The sequence below is a fragment of the Lepisosteus oculatus genome, chromosome 5, assembly GCF_040954835.1.
Source record: "Lepisosteus oculatus isolate fLepOcu1 chromosome 5, fLepOcu1.hap2, whole genome shotgun sequence".
Classification (NCBI taxonomy): domain Eukaryota; kingdom Metazoa; phylum Chordata; class Actinopteri; order Semionotiformes; family Lepisosteidae; genus Lepisosteus; species Lepisosteus oculatus.
In genome coordinates, this window is record NC_090700.1 from 45,711,812 (window position 1) to 45,731,301 (window position 19,490).

Below are 19,490 nucleotides of genomic sequence, written 5' to 3' on the forward strand. Positions count from 1 at the left end.
GGCCGCCTTTAAATATAACAGTCTCACCAGAGTGTAAATAATTTAGTGGAACAAGGGCCAAAGTTCAGGCCATTGAATTTTAAACATGTCAAGAGGCAATTAAATTTGGAGTAATATAGCTGTGTGAAGTGGTAGTTAATGCTTAAGAAGGAAAAATCTGTAGTTACTGAGGTGTGTTACAACAGACACACAAATATACATGGAGAAAAACAAGAACAGGGTTTTACTAAACAAAATCGCCAGGAAAAAAAAACTGTACTTGCTGTAAATATTCCAGGAAGGTTTGTGATTTTATTAAAGTGAAAAGCAAATGGATTTGATTTGGGAGATATGATGATAAGGGTATAAAACACACCAGTGATCCACATACAGCTCGAAGGAGACAAGGCTGTGGAGGAGTGGTGATCTCTAGATCAGCATTTCCAAACCAATGCCGCAGTGCCGTGAGAGGGGACACTGTGCTTGAGGAGGTGCTGGGACAGGAAATCAAGTTCCTGACTAGCTGGTCATGAAAGCTTCAATGGCATTATTTGAAAGTGTTGTGATGCTGACTTTGTTGTGCTGGCTAAATTCTGTTCTTAGACTACAACAATTTCACCTACCAAAATCTACTTAATTCAACTAGCAGAGTAAGTTCTCACTTCTCTGTCTGAACAGGGGATCCCCCTATTATAATAGGTAAAGAGCTTTGAGATCCTATATAAGTGTAATAGGTTATAAATATTTAGTTTTCACACTCAACCTGGTGAAACACACAGTAGCAAAAAGGACAATCATCCATCTTTCAGTCTTCTCTGGAGAGTATGTTAATTATGAGAAAAGGACCTGGATGCAGAGTTCTCCTTCTGTATTCACTGTAACTGCACATGTATGGACGGTGTGCTCAGGTCAGCTCAAGACAGCAAAAGTAACACGACAACATCAGCCTTTCAACTGACCTTTAGCCTCAGCTGTGCCATCAGAATGCCTGGAATTTTGACTGGACTGAGACCCTTCTGGCAGAACGGCCAACTCCACCAGGTTGGAGAAGGGGCCGTCTCCCACCTCATTTGATGCCGATATCTTAATGAGGTAGACATTCCCCGGAAGAAGGTCCTCCAGCAATGCCATGGTGATGCTCCCTGAAAAGAAGCCTGGAGTTAATAAACTGTAGCTGGGTTTGGGCCACTCATGACTGACGTAATCAAACAGGCTGTGGAGGTCTGAGAAGAAGAGCAGCCAGAATAATGATGAATTTACAAATGTGCCATTTCACAGGTGTCTATTAAAAACTAAATACTTCCAGTTTATACATTAGATACACGTTTGTCACCAGTTTTGATAAATACTAAATCTTTTGGATTTCGGTGAAAAGACAAGGAATTCACCTCCTGCCAGGCCACGATAATTATCTTGCACTTGCAAACGCATAAAAATCTAAAGATGAATTAAACTTCTCTTTTCTTCAACTACAAAGTGCTTTTCTGCAACAAAATCTTCTCTGTGTGCTGCTGGCTGACAGAGCCATGACCACCACTGGGCCATAACAGGATCTACTGGTGACCATGGAAGGCCAGTAGAGCAGCAGAGCAGAGTTTAGCAGCTCTCATCATTTCCACAGATCACCTCACAGCCCCCTGTAGTAACTGTCAGGAGGGCTGCTCTGATTTACAGTGAATGGGACACACACCGGTTCTGAAAGTCCTAACTTCTGACCTCTCAGAGGTGGCTAAACGTAAACTGCGGATGCTTTGCATTTCAAAAAGTCATCTGCACTCAATTATAACCCAGCAACAACCCTGCTCAAACTCAGGGTTAAAGGCGGCAGCTCCCTGGCTTTACAAACACTTCATCTTGGAGCATTCTAGTGCCACCTCTGCCTAGATACCAATATCCCACCATTAAATGAGCCCCCACATGTGATGCTGTTCAAAGCCAACATTTTTTAAATCTCTTCGGTCACTGCTGTTTTCTCCTTGTAAATGACTTTATACTTCAAAGGAACAATGACTTGAGCCCAGGTACTGAAAGACAACAGCTCTAAAAAACTTTAAAAAGGATTCTTTTTAAAAAATCCTTTTCCTAATGATTTAGGAAATGAAATAATGGCCATTAATTAAGAGATAGAAAGAAATCAAACCATATAGATACTAAACTCAAAATAAGAAAGGAGAGCCTGTTTGAATGTTTTTCGCTTCCTAGGTTAGAATGGAATATTATGCCCTCTTGCAAAGATGATTATAAAATCTAATTTGAAGCACAAGCTTTAAAGGACCCATTTCTCACAACTAATGTAATATAGTAGTGTAGCAAATTGTAGAGCCTCTGTTCTGTTAAATTCATTCTAGAGGACAGAATACAATCTGACAGTGCACTTATGACAAACACTGATGTTTAAAGTAGAAGGCTACCCACATGTAATAAACTTGTGCTGTCCGTCAGAACTGGATATTTGTATTTTAAGTATTAAGACACATTGTTAGTTAAGCTAAAATAATACATACAAATCCACTTTATCAATAAAGCCTTAATTTTTTTTTTAAAGAAAGAGGTCTCCCACTTTAGTATTTTCCATAGGAGAAAAAAGGTTTATGTAATAATTCACCATCCTAGTTTATCCTTTTGCCTAACAGGATAACATCAGACTTTTATCTAGGACTAAACAGGTATTACACGGACCAGTAAGGTAAGGAATTAAGGATCTACGTCTCATACATTGAGAAATTAGATATTGATTTCCAATTAACAAACACATTTGGAGGCCAGTCTTCTGGCGGCAGCCTTCAAGCCTTTTAATAATGGTCTGTTTGTGGAATTTGAGAATTACCTTCTCTCTGAAGCACCTGCCACTCTCCAGCAATCCATGCCTTCCTGGAAGCATAAAGGACTGTGTAGCGTGTCACGACAACATTGGGCTCCTCTGGTTGCTTCCAGGACACCAGGGCTGTGTCATCCTCTATGAGAGTCACCTTCACTCCTGTCGGAGGTCTAGTCGGAGCTGGAAAAGCAAAGCAGCACCACATCACGAAAAGCATGGGTTAAACTAAAAGAAGATGCACGTGCCAGGTTTCAGCCGCTGTGCTGAGGCTTGGCCACTTCGAATCTTCACAAGAAGATCTAAATACATTAAGTTTTCAAATTCTTGACGGCACACGGCAAAAACGTATCATCACCGGTATGCAGCTCTGTTGCCATACAGTTTCTCAGAGCACTCAATTCTGTGTTCCTGCATTAGCTAGAACAGTTACGAATGTCTCGCTAATTTCTAAAAGGAGGCTCAGTCTTACCTTCTGGCATTGTACTCTGGTAGACCACAGGACTCCACGGGCTCGAGAGCTGGTCCACGTGGAGGCGGACTGCAAACTCGTATCTGGTGTTGGGCTGAAGGTCCTGCACAAGCATGTGCTGCTCAGAACTGCCGTGGTGGGGAGGGAAAACCAAGCAAGTGAGCAAAACAGGCATTGAGACGACGAAGAACCATGTAAAAGGCCCCGAAAAGCAAGCGGCGCGAAGTGCCCCCGGCTGTGGGGACGGCGTGCAAAGCGGCGAGCGAAGCCGAGACTCACGTCTGCAGGTAGAGCACCAGGGAGGCGTTCTGCAGGCCCACGGGGTTGCAGCGGATGGTGTAATTCACCATCTGGCCGGAGGTGAAGGCGGGGCGGCCCCAGTGCAGGTACACCGAGGAAGAGCTGTTAGCCTTCACGTACAGGTGGTGAGGAGGTGGAGGAGGAGGCACCATGCGATCCCGAACCGCTGGAACAGCGAGGAAGAGCATCTCTTACTCAGAGGCCTGAGGCCGAGAGGACGTCTAACCCATACGCTTTCGTGGCATGAGCCCAACAGGCAGTTTTAGTAAAAGAGGTTTGGAATTGATAATATAAAAAGTGTCACAGCGGACTGTATATCACTGTCACATTCTTCAGTGTAATACTCCAAGCTTACTTACACACACAGCCAGGGGTGCTGACTGTCTGGTCTGCCTGATAACCTTCTCCCATGTAACTGTAGGCCAGAAGCTTGACGTGGTATTTCCTCCTTGGATCTAAATTTAAAAAGTAAGATGGATTAAGTCTCTATGGCTTTGTTTGAACAGAGCCTTTATAATGGTTTAGATCACGACAATGGTTACATTACAGTATAAGATAGCAAAAAATGTTAAAGCACAAAAATAAGTTATATCAATGTCTGTGGATAAAATGTTTTTTTTTTTTCCGGTTTCATTATATACAGCTTTGTAGTTGGGGGGAAGATAACAGATGCTCTGTCTCCCAGTTCTTTTCTGGGCAGTGTGAGACACATTGAGGTCTCTCAAACACAATAGCGCCTCCCAACATGAGGGCCCTCTTTCCATCATCCTGTCCACAGCTTTTCACACATAAACCCCTCCCTGCACCTCTGCGAGCCGATGACCATTGCTAGTGGTCACTTTCTTTCAGCTCTGGGGTCAGAAGTCAAACTACAATGGCCTTTGCTGAAAGGCCTGCCCCAGCCAACACAACTGGCTTGGAAAACAAAAGGAAGACAAAGAAGCCATAAATGAGATGCTGTTTTCTCTTTCTCCATAAACAGCAACTTTCAAAAAATAAATTCTGTTACTGGATGTATTTTAAGATTAACACTCATTTGTTTTGCTAAAGCTAAAATTTTGAAAACATTTTCTCACATAGTTACAAAACACTGGTCAAAGCATGTTTTAAAATATGTAATCATACAGTAGTTTTGTAATCCACTCCGATATCTACAACACTCAGGAGATGTTTTTCAGTGGAACATATTCAGCTACGCTCTTCGTACTCCAAATAATAAGTAGAATTAAAAAATGTTTGTCATGAAATGTTTTAGCCAAAAATGTTATGGGTTTACAAAATCCTTACACTGTTTATGACATCAGGTCACTACAGGGCTCTACACTGATGTCGTTATGGCAGCTGTAATTCTGAAATTACTTCATTACGAAAGATTTTTGGTTTTTCAGCTTTCACACCCTTTTTAAAGCATGACTCCAGCTAAACCTAGTGTTTGCTAGAAATACAAAGACACATCGGGTATTAAAATTCACCACAAAACCTATTCAAAAGGTTCCAATACTTTATTTTAAGGTGTGATCACCTGTAAAGACTACACCAGGGAACACTCACTGATAAAAGCAGAAAGACCCAGAGCTACCCTTGGCATTCCTGGCTGTGGCATTCACTTGGATTTTAAGTGTGAACCTCTGAAACTTGATTTCAGAAGGAAAACTGAGATACTGAGAGTAAGCAAAACCCATCACAGGATTGCAGTGTCCAGTGACAATACAAGCGAAGGTATCAGTGTTAAAGAACACTCAGAAAAAAAAAGATACCTTGAGAGAAAATCTCTGTTCTCCAGGGGTCTGCCCCTTATATATTTAAGTCATTACTTTTCATTGGAAATCAATCTGGAAGTATTATTCACGTTTATCATAGGGGGAAAGTGAATGAATAATAAACTCAGTCTTATTTACATGGAAATATATATTTTATGGGTTAAAATTAAGGGATTGGCTGGAGGAATTACCCCAAATAAAGTGGTATACACTTTCTAATGGAATTAGAGTGAGAACTACAACAGACTCATGCAGAACCCTCTGAGACCTGTGGAAATAGTGTAGAATCTATCAAACTAATGAGAACAGGCCGCACAGGAATTCTTGGGCTCTTTAATATTTTAAAGTATGTCACACTTCATTATGCACAATCTCTAACAAGATTTAAGCTATTAAATAGTAATCCATACTACTACTCATTCAGGAAATACTTTATCATGTGTGCTATAATTTAAACCAATATGTGCTATTCCTCTCACTGTCTAAAACATAAGACAATGATTGAAAAGTACCCAAGTATTCATCAGCTTGAGGAACTTTTCTTGTTGGTCAATGGGCTCGGATCCACAAGCTTTTTTTAAAGAATTATTATTATTATTATTATTATTATTAATAATAATAAAAGCTTATTGTGCACAGAGGGGAATCAGGTCTATTAAAAGGCACTATCACCAATATTTAGTTTTGTAGAGTTCAATTTGATTTTACACAGTAATTAACATTTCAATAATGTTTTTTTTCTTCCTTTTTTCCGGTAAATAGGTTTACATGACATTTTTAGCACGGTTGCCAAAAAATAAACAAACCACTCACATCTATCTATTATTAATAAATCGGCACACTGTTCCAGTTCAAATCCACATACAAAAAATGTTAAAATATGATGTTGAGAAGTTTTTAATATAGCATCTGGGGCAGTTTCCACAGCCTTCTCAGTGATACAGCCAGTTAAACCAAACAGCTACTACAGGGATGTTATTATACCTAATGCATTCATTCTTTCAAGCTGTTGTTTTCAGAGCAAGGGAATAAACTAACAGAGACTGTGGAACATTCAACAGAGACTGTGCAATGCCAAACATGGCCACTAAGCTATGCTCTTTCACTCACTAACATGGGATTCGGTGGCTAAACTTTAAAATTGTCACTGGTTTGTCTCTAACAGGGGTAGTTTAACCTTTAATTTTATTGCTGTAGGTTTCAAAGGACTACAAATCCTACCCAAGGTGTGAAACACACCACTATTGGAAGGGTCAGTTTAGTTGAATACACAATTTGAGAACAGCTGACAGCTTACCTAGTACTGCCAACAAGATATCTTAAGTGAAGACTCTAAAGGAAGGTTTACACGTTCCTCCTGACTGAGGCCTGTAGGAGTCTGAGAGTTGTGGAAAAGAAGGGCAGAGATCTCTATCACTTTTTTAGCACAAATGGCTATGGGGGTGTTGAACCAGCTATCCATCCACGTTGATGAAGTTTATACCCTGGTTTCTTTCATGAAACAGTTGGATGAGCTCTTCAGATCAATGAGCTAATAAATACCAAATGGGCTAGATGGGTCGATTGGCCTGTTCTCAGAGCCCTGTGCTTGAGGATAGGCTCTGTGTTGCCACAACCCTTTCCAGGAATAAGCTGCTCGGCGAATGGATGGACAGAGCATAAAGCAACACAGAGCGGATCACTGAGCTAAACAGCAAGGATTTATCCTCAAACTCCTTACCTACAGCACAACATGATTTTTTAGAACAGAAACCCACGTTCCCAAGAACGAGAATAACAGGCTGTGTTATAGATATAAGGTATAGGTATCCACATAACAGGTGGCAATAGGTTGTCACTTTTTATGTGCGGTGGAGTGAGACATTTACAGTGAAAAGGGTTACTGAGGGGAGAGCCATTTTGAGATTTGGAGGCCGGCCTTGACAGGAAAATTAATGGCCTTCATTGGGATATTTTCAAATAATTCGGTGAATTCAGAATTTAGAAAACAGTGGGTTTTTTAGAAACATCCCACTTACCATTGTATCAAGTTCTGGATGTTGTTGTTGTATTTCTTTAAATAGACGAGTGTATTTCAGAGGAAGAGGGGAAAACGTTTCTTTTTGGAGGGGGTTGGGATACCAGGGAGGCAGCTTTCAGCTGCTGAGATTTTGAAGCCCTGAAGAGCTTCAATGGAGCCAGTCTAAGGCCATTAGGTCAGGGCCAGATAAAACTGAGAAAGAATCTGGGGTCAGAGACATGGAATATGAGTCGAGTTTCCTTTTTAAAGGTCCTTTCCCTCACAGCTTTAGTAGGAAGAGATAAAGAAAATTGCTTTGGGGAAAAAAAATAAACCTAAAATCTAGCAGCAAAGTTACTTCTAGGGAGTTAAGACAAACAGAATAGGTACAGAGCTCAAGACAGTTCTCTGTGGGCACCAAGAGCACATTAGTCATCATCCTAGTGCGCTACACTACAATAGCACAGGAACTACTCTAAAACCTATACAGCTGACAAGACAATAAGATGACTCCCAGCTGGTCTGCAATTTTAAAGTTTAATGATTAAATCAATTCTTTGCTGTGAGTAAGTGCAGTTTTAAGGTTAAAAATAAAAACTGTTGAAATAAACTATAGGGCTGGCCAATGACCAGCTAACCAGTGCTTTCTTTTTATCTTTGTTGTAACCAAAAATATTATTTAAAACATACATGCAGTGGAAACGATACAGTTTCAAAAGACAGAGAACTGTCTAAAAGACGAAACAGGCTTGGACTTGTTCCGAATGGCGGGGGGGTGGGGGGTGTAAAGACACAATGACAGATTAAATTAAATTCAAGGTCTTGGCTAATGCCCACTTTTCAATCTTCCTTATGTCCGGCTCCAGCCATCCCATGGGCTTTTGTTCGCCCAGAGTCCAGCTGAATGCATCAGGGGTCTGGGTATGGCAGGGAGAGCACACTGCCCCCCAATCTGCCCCTGCAGCACAATGGCCTGCAGTAATTATGCAGGAAAGAGGCTGAGAGTTTGGGGATGGTGTGACATCTGGGGCATGACCTTTGACATGGAATCTGGGCAAGCTAAATCCTGCTGCAAGCCATGGCGCTCCAGAGGGGATCTGTCGGGGGGAGGGTCACTAAGTGAAGGAGAAGAAAAGCTGACCTAATGAAAAGCTACGGTGCAGGTTTCAAAGAGCATTTGTTTCGCACCGCCACCAGCTAGACTTAAATGTAGTTAAAGGAAGTCCCAGGGTAAACTCTAAGTAAGAAATGGTGGCGTTCAGTAGTCACGGCAGTTCCACTGCTCCAAAAAAAAAAGTGCAGCTCAAAGAGGAAACCGTGATGTCTACAAAAAGCTGGGTCTGTCAATTGGGTTATCTTTTCATGGCCTTCTTACTTGCTCAGACGTTTTCACAGGGAGAGGCCATAAAGGTTTTTATAAGACAAAAGCACAAGGGGAAAACTGTTCTTGATCACCAGCATTTACAGCCCTGCTTGCTACAACCAGACACACACCAATCTTCAACAATGCCAATAGGATCTCCGCACAAGGCTGTTAGATGCTATTAGCTCTTAGATAAGGCCTGTCCATGCACCCCCTCCCTCATTTGTGCACACTCAGGCGTGGACTAATAGCCTTTGAAAATGAATGCTAATCAAATAGAGACATGTATTAACATTATAGCTGATTTTAAGAAGAAGGATGCCTTTAAAAGCTCAAAATGTTGCAGGTATCAAATACTCCTAGTGGTCCTGTTGGGATATTTTGGAATTAAGGCAATGTTACCGACCCAAAACACTTAACAAAAACAACCAGGCTGTTAAATGCATTTGATTAATTAGACTCGTTTAGACAGCACTACAACCTTTAGGAATGCACTGCTCAAACAAAACAAAATTCAGAGCATAATCCCCCGAACAAGGAAGAGCACCTATCTTAACATTTGTTCACTCTTGGTGTTTGTTGTTGGGTTTGTTTTCAAATCCCAGGTAGAAAGGGTTAAGTGTGCTCAGCCCCTTTTTATGAAAGGAATGTTAACTTTCTGGACAGCCTATAAATTTGGTTGCCATTCCTTATTTGAAGAGAAATTCTTGAACTGTTTGTGGTCACCTGATTTTTATGGCCTGTGTGCCTTCTTGTCTCCTGCAGAAGGGCAGAGGCTTCTTCTAACCCTGTGGGGCCCCAGGCCATAGAGTACGGTCTGAGCCATGGTAATAAATGTCAGGTCTTTTACTGACCCTAAGAGCAGCACATTTCACATGAGTGGAGAGGGGATCTGCAACCTCACATAACTGAGAAGCAAGATTCCCATTCCTAGTCAGGCACTCTGCAGATGCAGAGACATGGGGAAGTGCATATCTAAATGTATTCGACAGACTTTTTTGGGAAAATAATTTTTGCATGTGCATTTAACAAAATTACACAAAGTAATACTAAAATACAATTAAAATCTTGCACAGTTGTGAACTGCCTGAAAAACTGCCTCTTAGCCAATAATCCTGATGTTCGCATCCACAAGACTTCTTTAATTAACAGAAGGATACTATTTCTCATCTTACAAAAAGAAAATTTTGGGAACTTTGGAAGATATTCTGTTAAGCTATCATTTAGACATGAAGTCTTGCTCCTTCAGGAGGCTAAGGTTCATCATTTGCTTGGAGTCAGGCAAGCAGTCTATTAATGCGCCTGCCATAATGTAATACATACATCTCTACTGTCTGACACTTGGTGCTGTCTGATAATGTGAGTTTTGTAACAGATAGGACAAAAGAGAAGCTATTCTGAATGGCCCACGTTTGCCTAGAGCTATGAAATAAATTTCCTACTAGACCGTTTTTTTCCGCTCTGGTGTCACGGGGGTTCAGTAGCATTCTGACCCCGAGTCTAACTTGGAAGAAAAGGAGAAAAGAAACGCACATGACAGGGCTTTAACTCTGCTGCACAACAGCTCTGCGTGGAAGCAGTTTTCTGTTCTGCAATTATTCCTAAATTTCATCTGGAACGTCAGAGGGAGAAAACACTGTAACCACAAGGGCATATCACACTTTTCAGGAAAGAAAAGTTACAAGCTTTGTAAGTGCCTAATGTGCAACAAAGAAAATGCAACAATTACCATGGATATAGACTTAAAAGCAATTTGGGGAAACTAAATTTAGACACAACTGTCAGCAAGACAAATGGACTGGAAATGGATGAATAGGGAAAACGGCCTCATGCCGACCCTTCAGTTGGCAGAGCCTGAATGTGCCGTGTAATGTGCATAACAACATGTGTGCACAGAACAGGCCTGCGCAGGCTGGAGAGATGCCAAAGGAAAACCTATGTCCTTCTGCATCAGTGGTTGAGCAATGTACTTTACGGCCGTAAACCTACCCAGCACTACTAATGAAAGAAATGAAAGAAGGAGAAAAAGAACGCACAGCCAAAGATCATAGAGGTGCTATCCAGTAAAAACAATATAGTGGAACCAAACAAGTGCAAACTCTGTCCACTCTGAAACGATGTAGTTTCTCAACACTTAACAACATTCTGGCAAACACAAGTGCTCCTCAAGACAAAGAACGGACAGAACTGTGAAATAGCATGGCAGCGCAACTCAAGAGAGAAGGAAACGATATTGTAAAAGGAAATATTTTACAATCTTCCGAATAAAGTAAAAATAATGTATATTAACAAACTGTATTCATAAAGCATATTTCCAAACCCAAAGACGTTGTGTATAGTGCAAAGAAGAAAATGAAAAAAAAAATGCAACGAAATTGTAACGAAACAAGAATATTCATGATGAACGTTAAGGCAATCAAACATGGGAGTTAGTAGAAAAAGTTAAAAGTTTAGATTAGAAAAGAGCAAAAGAATGTTTCTCAAAGAGTTTATTAAAATGTTCATAAAAATGCATTCACTTAAAACATTTAACTTTTTAGAGTTGAGAAAATAGATATATATATAAATAAAAATATAAAGATTTATATAAAATATTTCAGATAAACAGAAATATTGGAGCTTTAGTTTTCTTCAAAAGGCCTGAGTTCAGAGCTGTTTACAGGTTTTATTATGCATTAAAATCTGTGATATAATGAACTGCATGCTCTAAAATACTTAATGCATATTAGCCTTTTAAATGGAAAAGCTTAGCAACATTTCATCTGCTTTTTCAAAGCTTTCAAAATTGTTGTGGCATTGTTCTAAATGTGCTTTAGATCTCACTAATCTGATACGGGGTGAACTGTGACAGATCTCACACGTCCAGCCAATGTTTGATGACACCCACCAGGAACTGGGCCGAGAGAGGCCCACTGAGTTACCAGTACCGTCCAGTAGAACTGAATGTGAAGTAAACATTTTACAGGAGTTAATACAGTTGTCTGATAGCACGGGATTAAAAAACTGTTTGATACAAGTCAAAAAAACTTCTGATAATCAAAAATTCCTGTAAACATTGGACCACTTAAGTCAAGATTTTAACATTTTAATTTCCATTTTAGATTAAATCCATTGTTAAATCCATTGTCATGCTTTGCCATTCAAATCACTCCAAAAATCAATAGGAAAATATAACCTTACTAATACCGTTTTTTATAGCTGCACTGGGTCAGTTTAAGGGTATAAATACTAAAACACAGAGGTCCATGGAAACGAAACCCTCAACTGATGAATGCATCCAGTTTTTATTAAAAAGTCTTACTGTCACAAGTCTTCTTTTAAACTTCAACACAAAGCAATTAAGGTAGATGGGCCCTTTCTTTAATGATACCATAAAGATTTATCTCAGTTCACAGGCAACAGGTACAGAGGAAAACAAGCTTAAAAAACACTTTTTAAGAGGTTTCATTTTTTACAATCATGCTACACTCTCTTACACTGTAGTAATAATCCATATAACAGCAGAAAAACAGCAGAAATGTATGTGCGGTGATTAAATATGGATTTCATTTCTTATCACTTGTTGACAATAAGAGGGAACTCTTTATTTCTAAGCATTCCAAAAGAAATTTAAAGACACTCTAGTTTTCAAAGAGGGACTGCTTGCAAGGGGAGCTTCTACTCACAACAAGCCAGAGACGAGAACAACTGGCCACCATAATAATGAGAACCAGAATTTAATTTAATCACTTGGCTACCACAAATTATACTTTCCACCAAGGCACTTCAACACTAAAAATAGTGTTTAAAAAAAACTACCCATCATTTTACAAGGCCTTATCAACCTCATGGCGTTCTTTTACTATATTCAGGAAAATAAATGGGAGTCATTTTTTTTGCATGAGCAAATGTCTTATTGTTTTAAAACCCCTTTCCCAGTCAAACAAAAGGCAGATGAAAGAGGAGAAGGCAGAAATGGGGTTCCTCTCCATTTTCCAGTCTCTGTACTTTGAGATACTGCTCACTGAATTGCTTAGACTTAAGACTGCTTTATCCCCCTTGTTCGTATTATTGACAAACAACAATTCATCTAAATGAGGTAACATAAAAGATTTGAGCCTGAGTGTATTGTCTTTACCTTAAAGATAAATTGAGATTGATCCAATGGAAACTTGTTTTATTCTTGCAAGATGGCAATGATTAGAATATCCACAGTTCTGCTACTTTTCAACGTGTAAGTATTAAATATTCACTGAATCAGCTTTCTTTTGCATGCATCTTGAAAAACAATTAGGGCCCTTTGAGACTGGAAAAGACATTCGGTTGTCTTTGGTTACTTACATTGAGGTCATTTCAAGGCAAAACCAAAACTGCTCGTGGAATCATATTTTCCTAGAATAACAAACCTGCTGCAGATTTAAAAAGATCCTTAAAACCACATCAAAGTAGGAAATCTATCCAGCAGGTGGATAAAACAAACCTAAGCTTCAACAACATTCAGGCACTCAACTGAATCACCAGAATGTTAATCTTAATTAATAGTATGTTGATAGTTAATGGGTTTCTCAAGAAGTTTAATCATACTGCAGCAAGAAGTAAACCAGGGGAAGATTCTCTTAATAATCTGCAGACTTGACAGACAGGACATAGTAATAGGTTTATTCCATGCTGAAAAAAAGAAGAAAGAGAACACAACGTTTCGGCCGTGGAGCCTTCTTCAGGTGTGAGAGAGACAGGGCAGTAGGCAAAGGTAAAGTAGCGGGAGAACAGGACAGGACATTATAGATTCATGGAAGAGAAAGGATTAGAATCAGCAATGACTTTACAGTATATCTTACAGTGGATGTTAGAGGATCGAGCCGCATCAGCCTTTAGTCTTTGTAATACTTTTCATCATATTAAAAACTTCTGCTGACATTTTTAAACTCTACCTTAAGTTACCTGTTTTTGTCTTTTATTTCTTTTAATTTCACATTTTATACATGGTTTCACTGTACTTTTGTGTACTTTTTATATGTATATTAATATTGATTGATCTACAGTATGTGGAGTTTGTATGCTCACTCTGTGTTGGCATGGGCTTTGCCCCACAGTCCAAAAGACTTACTGGTAAGTTAAGCGGGTTCTAAGAAAATTGGCCCTGGTGTGACTGTGTGCTGTGTGTCTGACCTGCGATGGACTGGTATCCCATCCAGGGTATGTCCTGCACCCACTGCTCTGGCTCTCCTGTGACCCAGTACTGGATAAAGCAGTTAGAAGATGGATGGATTGGCTGATTGATTAATTGAGCAAGAAGGTGATTACAAATACTCCCTAGTACACGAGAGGCACTGTTCCCTCTGGACCAGAAGTTTGAATTCAGTGCCCCGGTATGGTGAGCCGGTACACTGTGCAGCAGGAGGCGCCATCTTTCATTTGAGATGTTAAACTGAGGTCCTGGCAATTCATCCATTTTCTGACTGCTTCATCCAATATAGGGTCACAGGGGAGCCACACCCTATTACTGCAAGCAACAGGCACAAGGCAGGACACACCACACCAGGGCCAGTTACCCTAGCAGTATGTCTTTGGACTGTGGAAGGAAAACCAGAGCCATTTGGGAAAACCCACACAGCGAGAACATACAAAGACATATAAACTACACACAGACAGCACCCCAGGTCCGGAACTTGACCCAGGGCCCTAGGGCTGCAAGGCAGTAATGCTAACCACCACAGCACTGTGTTACCCAGGTCCTGGATACCTGTGTGTTTATTTTTATGTGGCACTATTTGAAATAGTTAGACTGGGTATCCTGGCTGAATTTCATTCTGGGCTTGTACAGTTTCACTTTCCTCAAGGTCCCCCTTAACTCAACCTGACACTCAACGTGAGAGAACTCCTCAGTCTTCGCTATCTGACCCGTTGTGCGGTGTAGAGCCAGCTCACAGTGGCAGCCCAGGTGAGCACTGCACATAAGTGGCAGACAAAGTGGCTCCTATTATACAGTAGGTGTGAACTGCTTTGAGGTTTTTCAGGACAAAAGCCCTTTATAAATGCAATGAATTAAGAAAGGTAAGCCTGTGTCAGTATCCTAGTTTATTGCATAGCAGAAGGGACTGGAAACAGGTACCATCTTACAAACCCACTTATCTAGGGGACACTGTGGCACACAGAACAGTTATGCAGGTGAAAATAAAATGTTCAGTCAATCAGCACAAGATTAGCCACATGCTGAACACAAAGTAAAAAGATCAAAAACTGAGACTTATTATCGAAACTCTTAATTGACAACACTAAAAAAATTTCCACTCTGTCCAAAGATTGGAGGGGAGGGTTGCTTTCTTCATACCAGACCTAAATTAGTAACCAGAGAGCAACAGTAAAAGTAATCAATGCCCTGAGGTCCAGATGAAGGCGAAGATTAGAAAACAATAAATCTCAGGAACAGACACTAGAAACAGACCTGTAAATCACATGTGAATTATGGGAAAATTAAGAAAAAAAAAACATTTCCTTTGCTAGTGTCTTCAGGGTGCCCTGCAAGTCACTTGCCAAGTCGTGATTTAGAACAGTCTGCCAAATAAGAATTTTTTCCTAGGCTGCACCAGCCACAGGTATCTTCACTTTGTTAGAAACATGTCTTTCCATGCATCCGTAAGTGTGCAGACCAAGAAGCTCACATTCGAAGTGCAATAAAGGAGCCTCTTCTGCCAGAGGTGTTACTTGTTCACCTCCACTGGCAGATCAGTTACGGCCACAAGGGTGCTACACAGTTATTTCGCATTCAAGAGCTCGACTGATTTTTCCATTAGTCTGTGCATTACATTTCTATGTGCTTCAAAGACAACTGCATACATAAGTAATACAAGCATAGCATCATGTCTCAGTTTCCAGTGCCTGAGCACTTGCAGTATAAACATGAACATCTAGAACTGGAACTGGTCGCCATGCTTCAGAAGAGGGACGATTTCAGCACAGTCCTCTGTGCTAAGTGTCATGATGGAAGCTAATTCCTAACCGACAGTAATATCTGGAAAGACATCTACCGTACCTGTCGCTCACTTTGGAAACTGAAGCTCTGCTTGCTGGCAAAGAACTGAATTTTGTTGACTCTCGGCCAATGAATTCCCTTTGTTGCCCTCCCCATACAGCACAATAGGGCCCTTTGATGTGGAGGGGCACCAGCCATCCTGCTCACACCGGTCATAAAACTGCCGTAAATCTCCTCAACAATAACAGCTTCCTTCTCCACCACAAGACAGCCATATAATTCATTTTCTCCCTGTATTTTAGCAAACATGCCCAAGTAAGGCTGTGAAGACTGCTGCACGAGAATAGTGGTTTCCAGCTCTAACACAAGCTCCGATTCCCCTGCCAACTCACGTCCCCCCTGGACTAACTGCAGACCGGTGCTCTTTGACAATTTATACAGTCTCTGGTCTACTATGTAAGACTGGTTTCGTAATGCCTTAACCTCTCCTTTGGTCAGGGAATTAGGTTCTCACTAAAAACTGGAAATGGTTGTCGGAAAAAAATACATTACGCTGACAACAATCTGTCAGGAGACATGAAAAAGTAACTGCCAACATGACGTTACTGAATCTTCAGCTGTCACGGGTTCCCCCTACAGGCTAAACACACTGCTTCATCCATAATTAAATCACAGGGAAAGACAACTGTGGACTTCTTTCTAGTTTTTGTTTAATTAACATTGATTTATTTTGCTTTCTGTTCAAAATTTATGATTAGTGTGCTTCCTCAAAATTTTAAATTTCAGGGACCAACTCTTGCACTTGGTGTAAAGCCCAGAGCCATTTCCTACCACTTTTAAATAGTTCAAAGCAACTTTATTGTTGTTTTTCAGTGTGGATGGTTCATAAAAGCTTGCTGTGAAAGTGTAAGCACATACTGTATTTACAACCCCAATGTGGCCTAATTTACCCAGGCCTCCCAGCCCATTGTTCACCCATGTTTCCTGACTTAAATATCAGCTGCTGACCTCCTGCTCTGACAGAAATGACCACAGATGGTCAGTTGTCCATTCAGTGGTGTGGAATTCTCAGCAGCCCCACCACCACTATGGTAAGTGAATCAGATCTAAAGGCAACAATGTGAGCTGGACCTCTGCCCACTGGCCTCCCCCCTCTCCCCAGCAGTTGGGGGGTACCCTGACACAAACAGCCAAAGGTCAAGCTCCGTGAGCAAGAGGAATGCCTCTTTTTAAAGGTAGTTTGGGCCTCAAAGATGGCCAATGCGTCTCACATGAAAGACCTGTGTAATTAATCTTTCCTGAGCCTTGTTGTCAATAGCTACTCCTCTGGTAGTTTCGTTATTGTCCTGCCTGGTCTGAAGGCCTTTTAGCCCCCAAAAAGATAAACGATGGTCAAGACAGGGGGATCAGTTTACTTTAAAAGCTAATTGTAATCAGGTCATTACTCATGGGAGGGAGTAAGAGATAAATTGCCTTATCTGACCCAAAGACAGATAAATAATATACATATATGAGCTGGCCAAACTTGTACAGCTTTCTTGTACAGAAAGCCACTGACAAATACTGAAATTAACTTTACCCCAGATCTCAGAGGACACCAAACAAAAGACGGCCCGAAACTAAACTTATTTTCAAATAACCCGAAATGAGAGGAGGCCCGTCTATCTCACCTCATCCAGCCGTTTCTTGAAACAAGCGGCTTAAACAACACAGCTGGGTAGCTTGTTCCACACCCCCATAACCATACCAGCTCCCACGACACAATCTGTGCTTTCTGATCACCTGCTCTTCTCTATTAAACTGCGAGATAAACACCATTTCCCTACATGATTTCATGCTAAAGGCAGGTGAAGAGAGAGAGGGAGACTGGCCCTCCAGCCTGGCTAAGGGAAACAAACGGGTCTTACCGAGTCCTCCAATGGTGTGGCGCAGCTCCTGGGCTCGCAGCTGGATGGGGGCGCTCTCGGGCTGGCTCTCCTCCCGGTAGAACAGCCTGTAGCCCTGGATGCTAGCTGCGTTGACTGGGGAGGGCTGCCACCTCACCACGATGGTGGTGCAGTTTAACGGCTCCAGGCTGATTTCTGGAGCCAAGGGCACTGTGTGGATACAGAGAGCACACTGTTAAGGACAGCTCGAGCAATCCTGAGCGCTTAAGGTTAGAAATTCAGCATGTTTTAATGCTTTATACGCATGGTGTATATTGATTCAGGTAGGCTGCAAAGGAACAAGTAATAGGTTTATTCCATGCTGAAAAAAAGTAGAAAGAAAACATGTTTCGGTCGTGGGGCCTTCTTCAGGTGTGAGCACCTTTTTGCTCACACCTGAAGAAGGCCCCACAGCTGAAACATTGTGTTTTCTTTCTTCTTTTTCTTAGCATGGAATAAACCTATTACTTGTTCCTTTGGTGTATATTTATGCCTATGCATTTGGAAGAGCTGATCCCTTTAGTATCGATTTTGTCTCAGCCCATGATGGGTTGCAGGAGATAAAGGAGAGAAGTTTTTGTGACTGATACAGGCTCTCATATTGATGGGGATGTGTTGGTTTTTTTTTCATAAACGTAAGCTGCCCTTAACGACAACCACTTTGCAAGCTTTGTGAAGTAGTGTGGGGAAAGTCATCATTACTCATGCGCTCTTTGTTTCTTTAAAAAAGTGCATTACTCAAACCTCCCCTGCACCCCCTGTCACCTCCTGGTCCACAGGGCAGGTCCCTGCATTGCGCTGGGAAAGGCCAGTTTGCCTTCATTATGCAGATTTTATCCAGGGACACTTTTCAAGGGAAACTGCCCAATAATGCTGCTTCTGCTTACACCTGATGTTACAAAAATGACATTCTCACTCGGTCTTTGTATTGATGGCGCTATTTTTTTAATGCATGAAAACATCTATGTTAATCTCTGAATCTTCTAAAGCAAAGGGAAACGTCACTGCAAAACAAGTTATCTGTGTTTATGAAATGTGTTTCTACAAGACATCTGACCCAACACCATACATCTGATAATTGATACATCCTGTTGGAATAATGTGGAATGGAGTTAGTATTGGCTTACTGCACAGGTGTCGGATCACAGGAGTTTACACCTCACTTATTAAACAACTGTGTTGGACAAATCCAAAGATCTTGATAGTTTTTCTTTAAAAAAAATACAAATTTTAGCAATTAATCTATAGAGCAGGACATTTTGGCGTCTGCCTCTCTCTCCTGCTCTCTGAGCGCCCTGCTGTTTACTTTATCTGATGGAAAAAACAGACCCAGCACGTGCACACCACCTACCCCCACCCCTAAGAAACACATCTATCGTCAGTGTCGGGAGAGTCAGAGCCTAGCCCGCTGGAATAAGAAAAGTGTGCTGGGGGAATAAAGACTATGGGTCCTTTCATGCTGAATGGGACAGTCCACTCACATAATCTCTTTCCCTACCTGAGGTTCTGAAATGAACTTTAATTGTCAGGCAGAAAATGCTGGAGTTGGGAATGCGCGCCCCTCCCCCCTCTCTAGCACAGATTTTGGTTTGAAACAGGCCTATTCTTCCTTTGAGACAGAGGCCTCGGTCTTTCTCTTTATGACCCATGACTGAGGCCATTCTGATGTTACTGACAGTAGAGGGCAGAGGTCACAGGGTAACAAACGCAATGCCTTAACAAGATTATTAGAGCAATTTCTTCCCAGCAGCTTGACCACTCTTTAATGCGTGTTTGTATCCAGAAGCAAAAGTTTTCCAAATTTAATTCATGTGAAGGGCTAGTTTAACTTTTAGCTTTAGCCTTACTACACCCCCATAAAAAAGGGAATGATGTTTTTCAGTAAAAACCCCTGCCACAACTACTGTTGAGCTACTTCTTAAAAT

General features: G+C 41.1%; 1 protein-coding gene across 2 annotated transcripts in view; it reads right to left on the reverse strand.

Moving 5' to 3' along the window:
* LOC102682561 (protogenin A) overlaps positions 1-19,490 on the reverse strand; it is a 59,988-nt gene that overhangs the window by 6,565 nt on the left and 33,933 nt on the right. For both annotated transcript variants that reach the window (XM_015343073.2, XM_006628778.3), the window contains exons 11-16: positions 17,548-17,736; positions 3,926-4,021; positions 3,546-3,732; positions 3,267-3,394; positions 2,807-2,977; positions 939-1,121 (exon numbers count right to left, since the gene is read on the reverse strand). In XM_015343073.2, the coding sequence (XP_015198559.2) occupies positions 939-1,121; positions 2,807-2,977; positions 3,267-3,394; positions 3,546-3,732; positions 3,926-4,021; positions 17,548-17,736 (954 nt within the window). The remainder of the gene's footprint in view (positions 1-938; positions 1,122-2,806; positions 2,978-3,266; positions 3,395-3,545; positions 3,733-3,925; positions 4,022-17,547; positions 17,737-19,490) is intronic.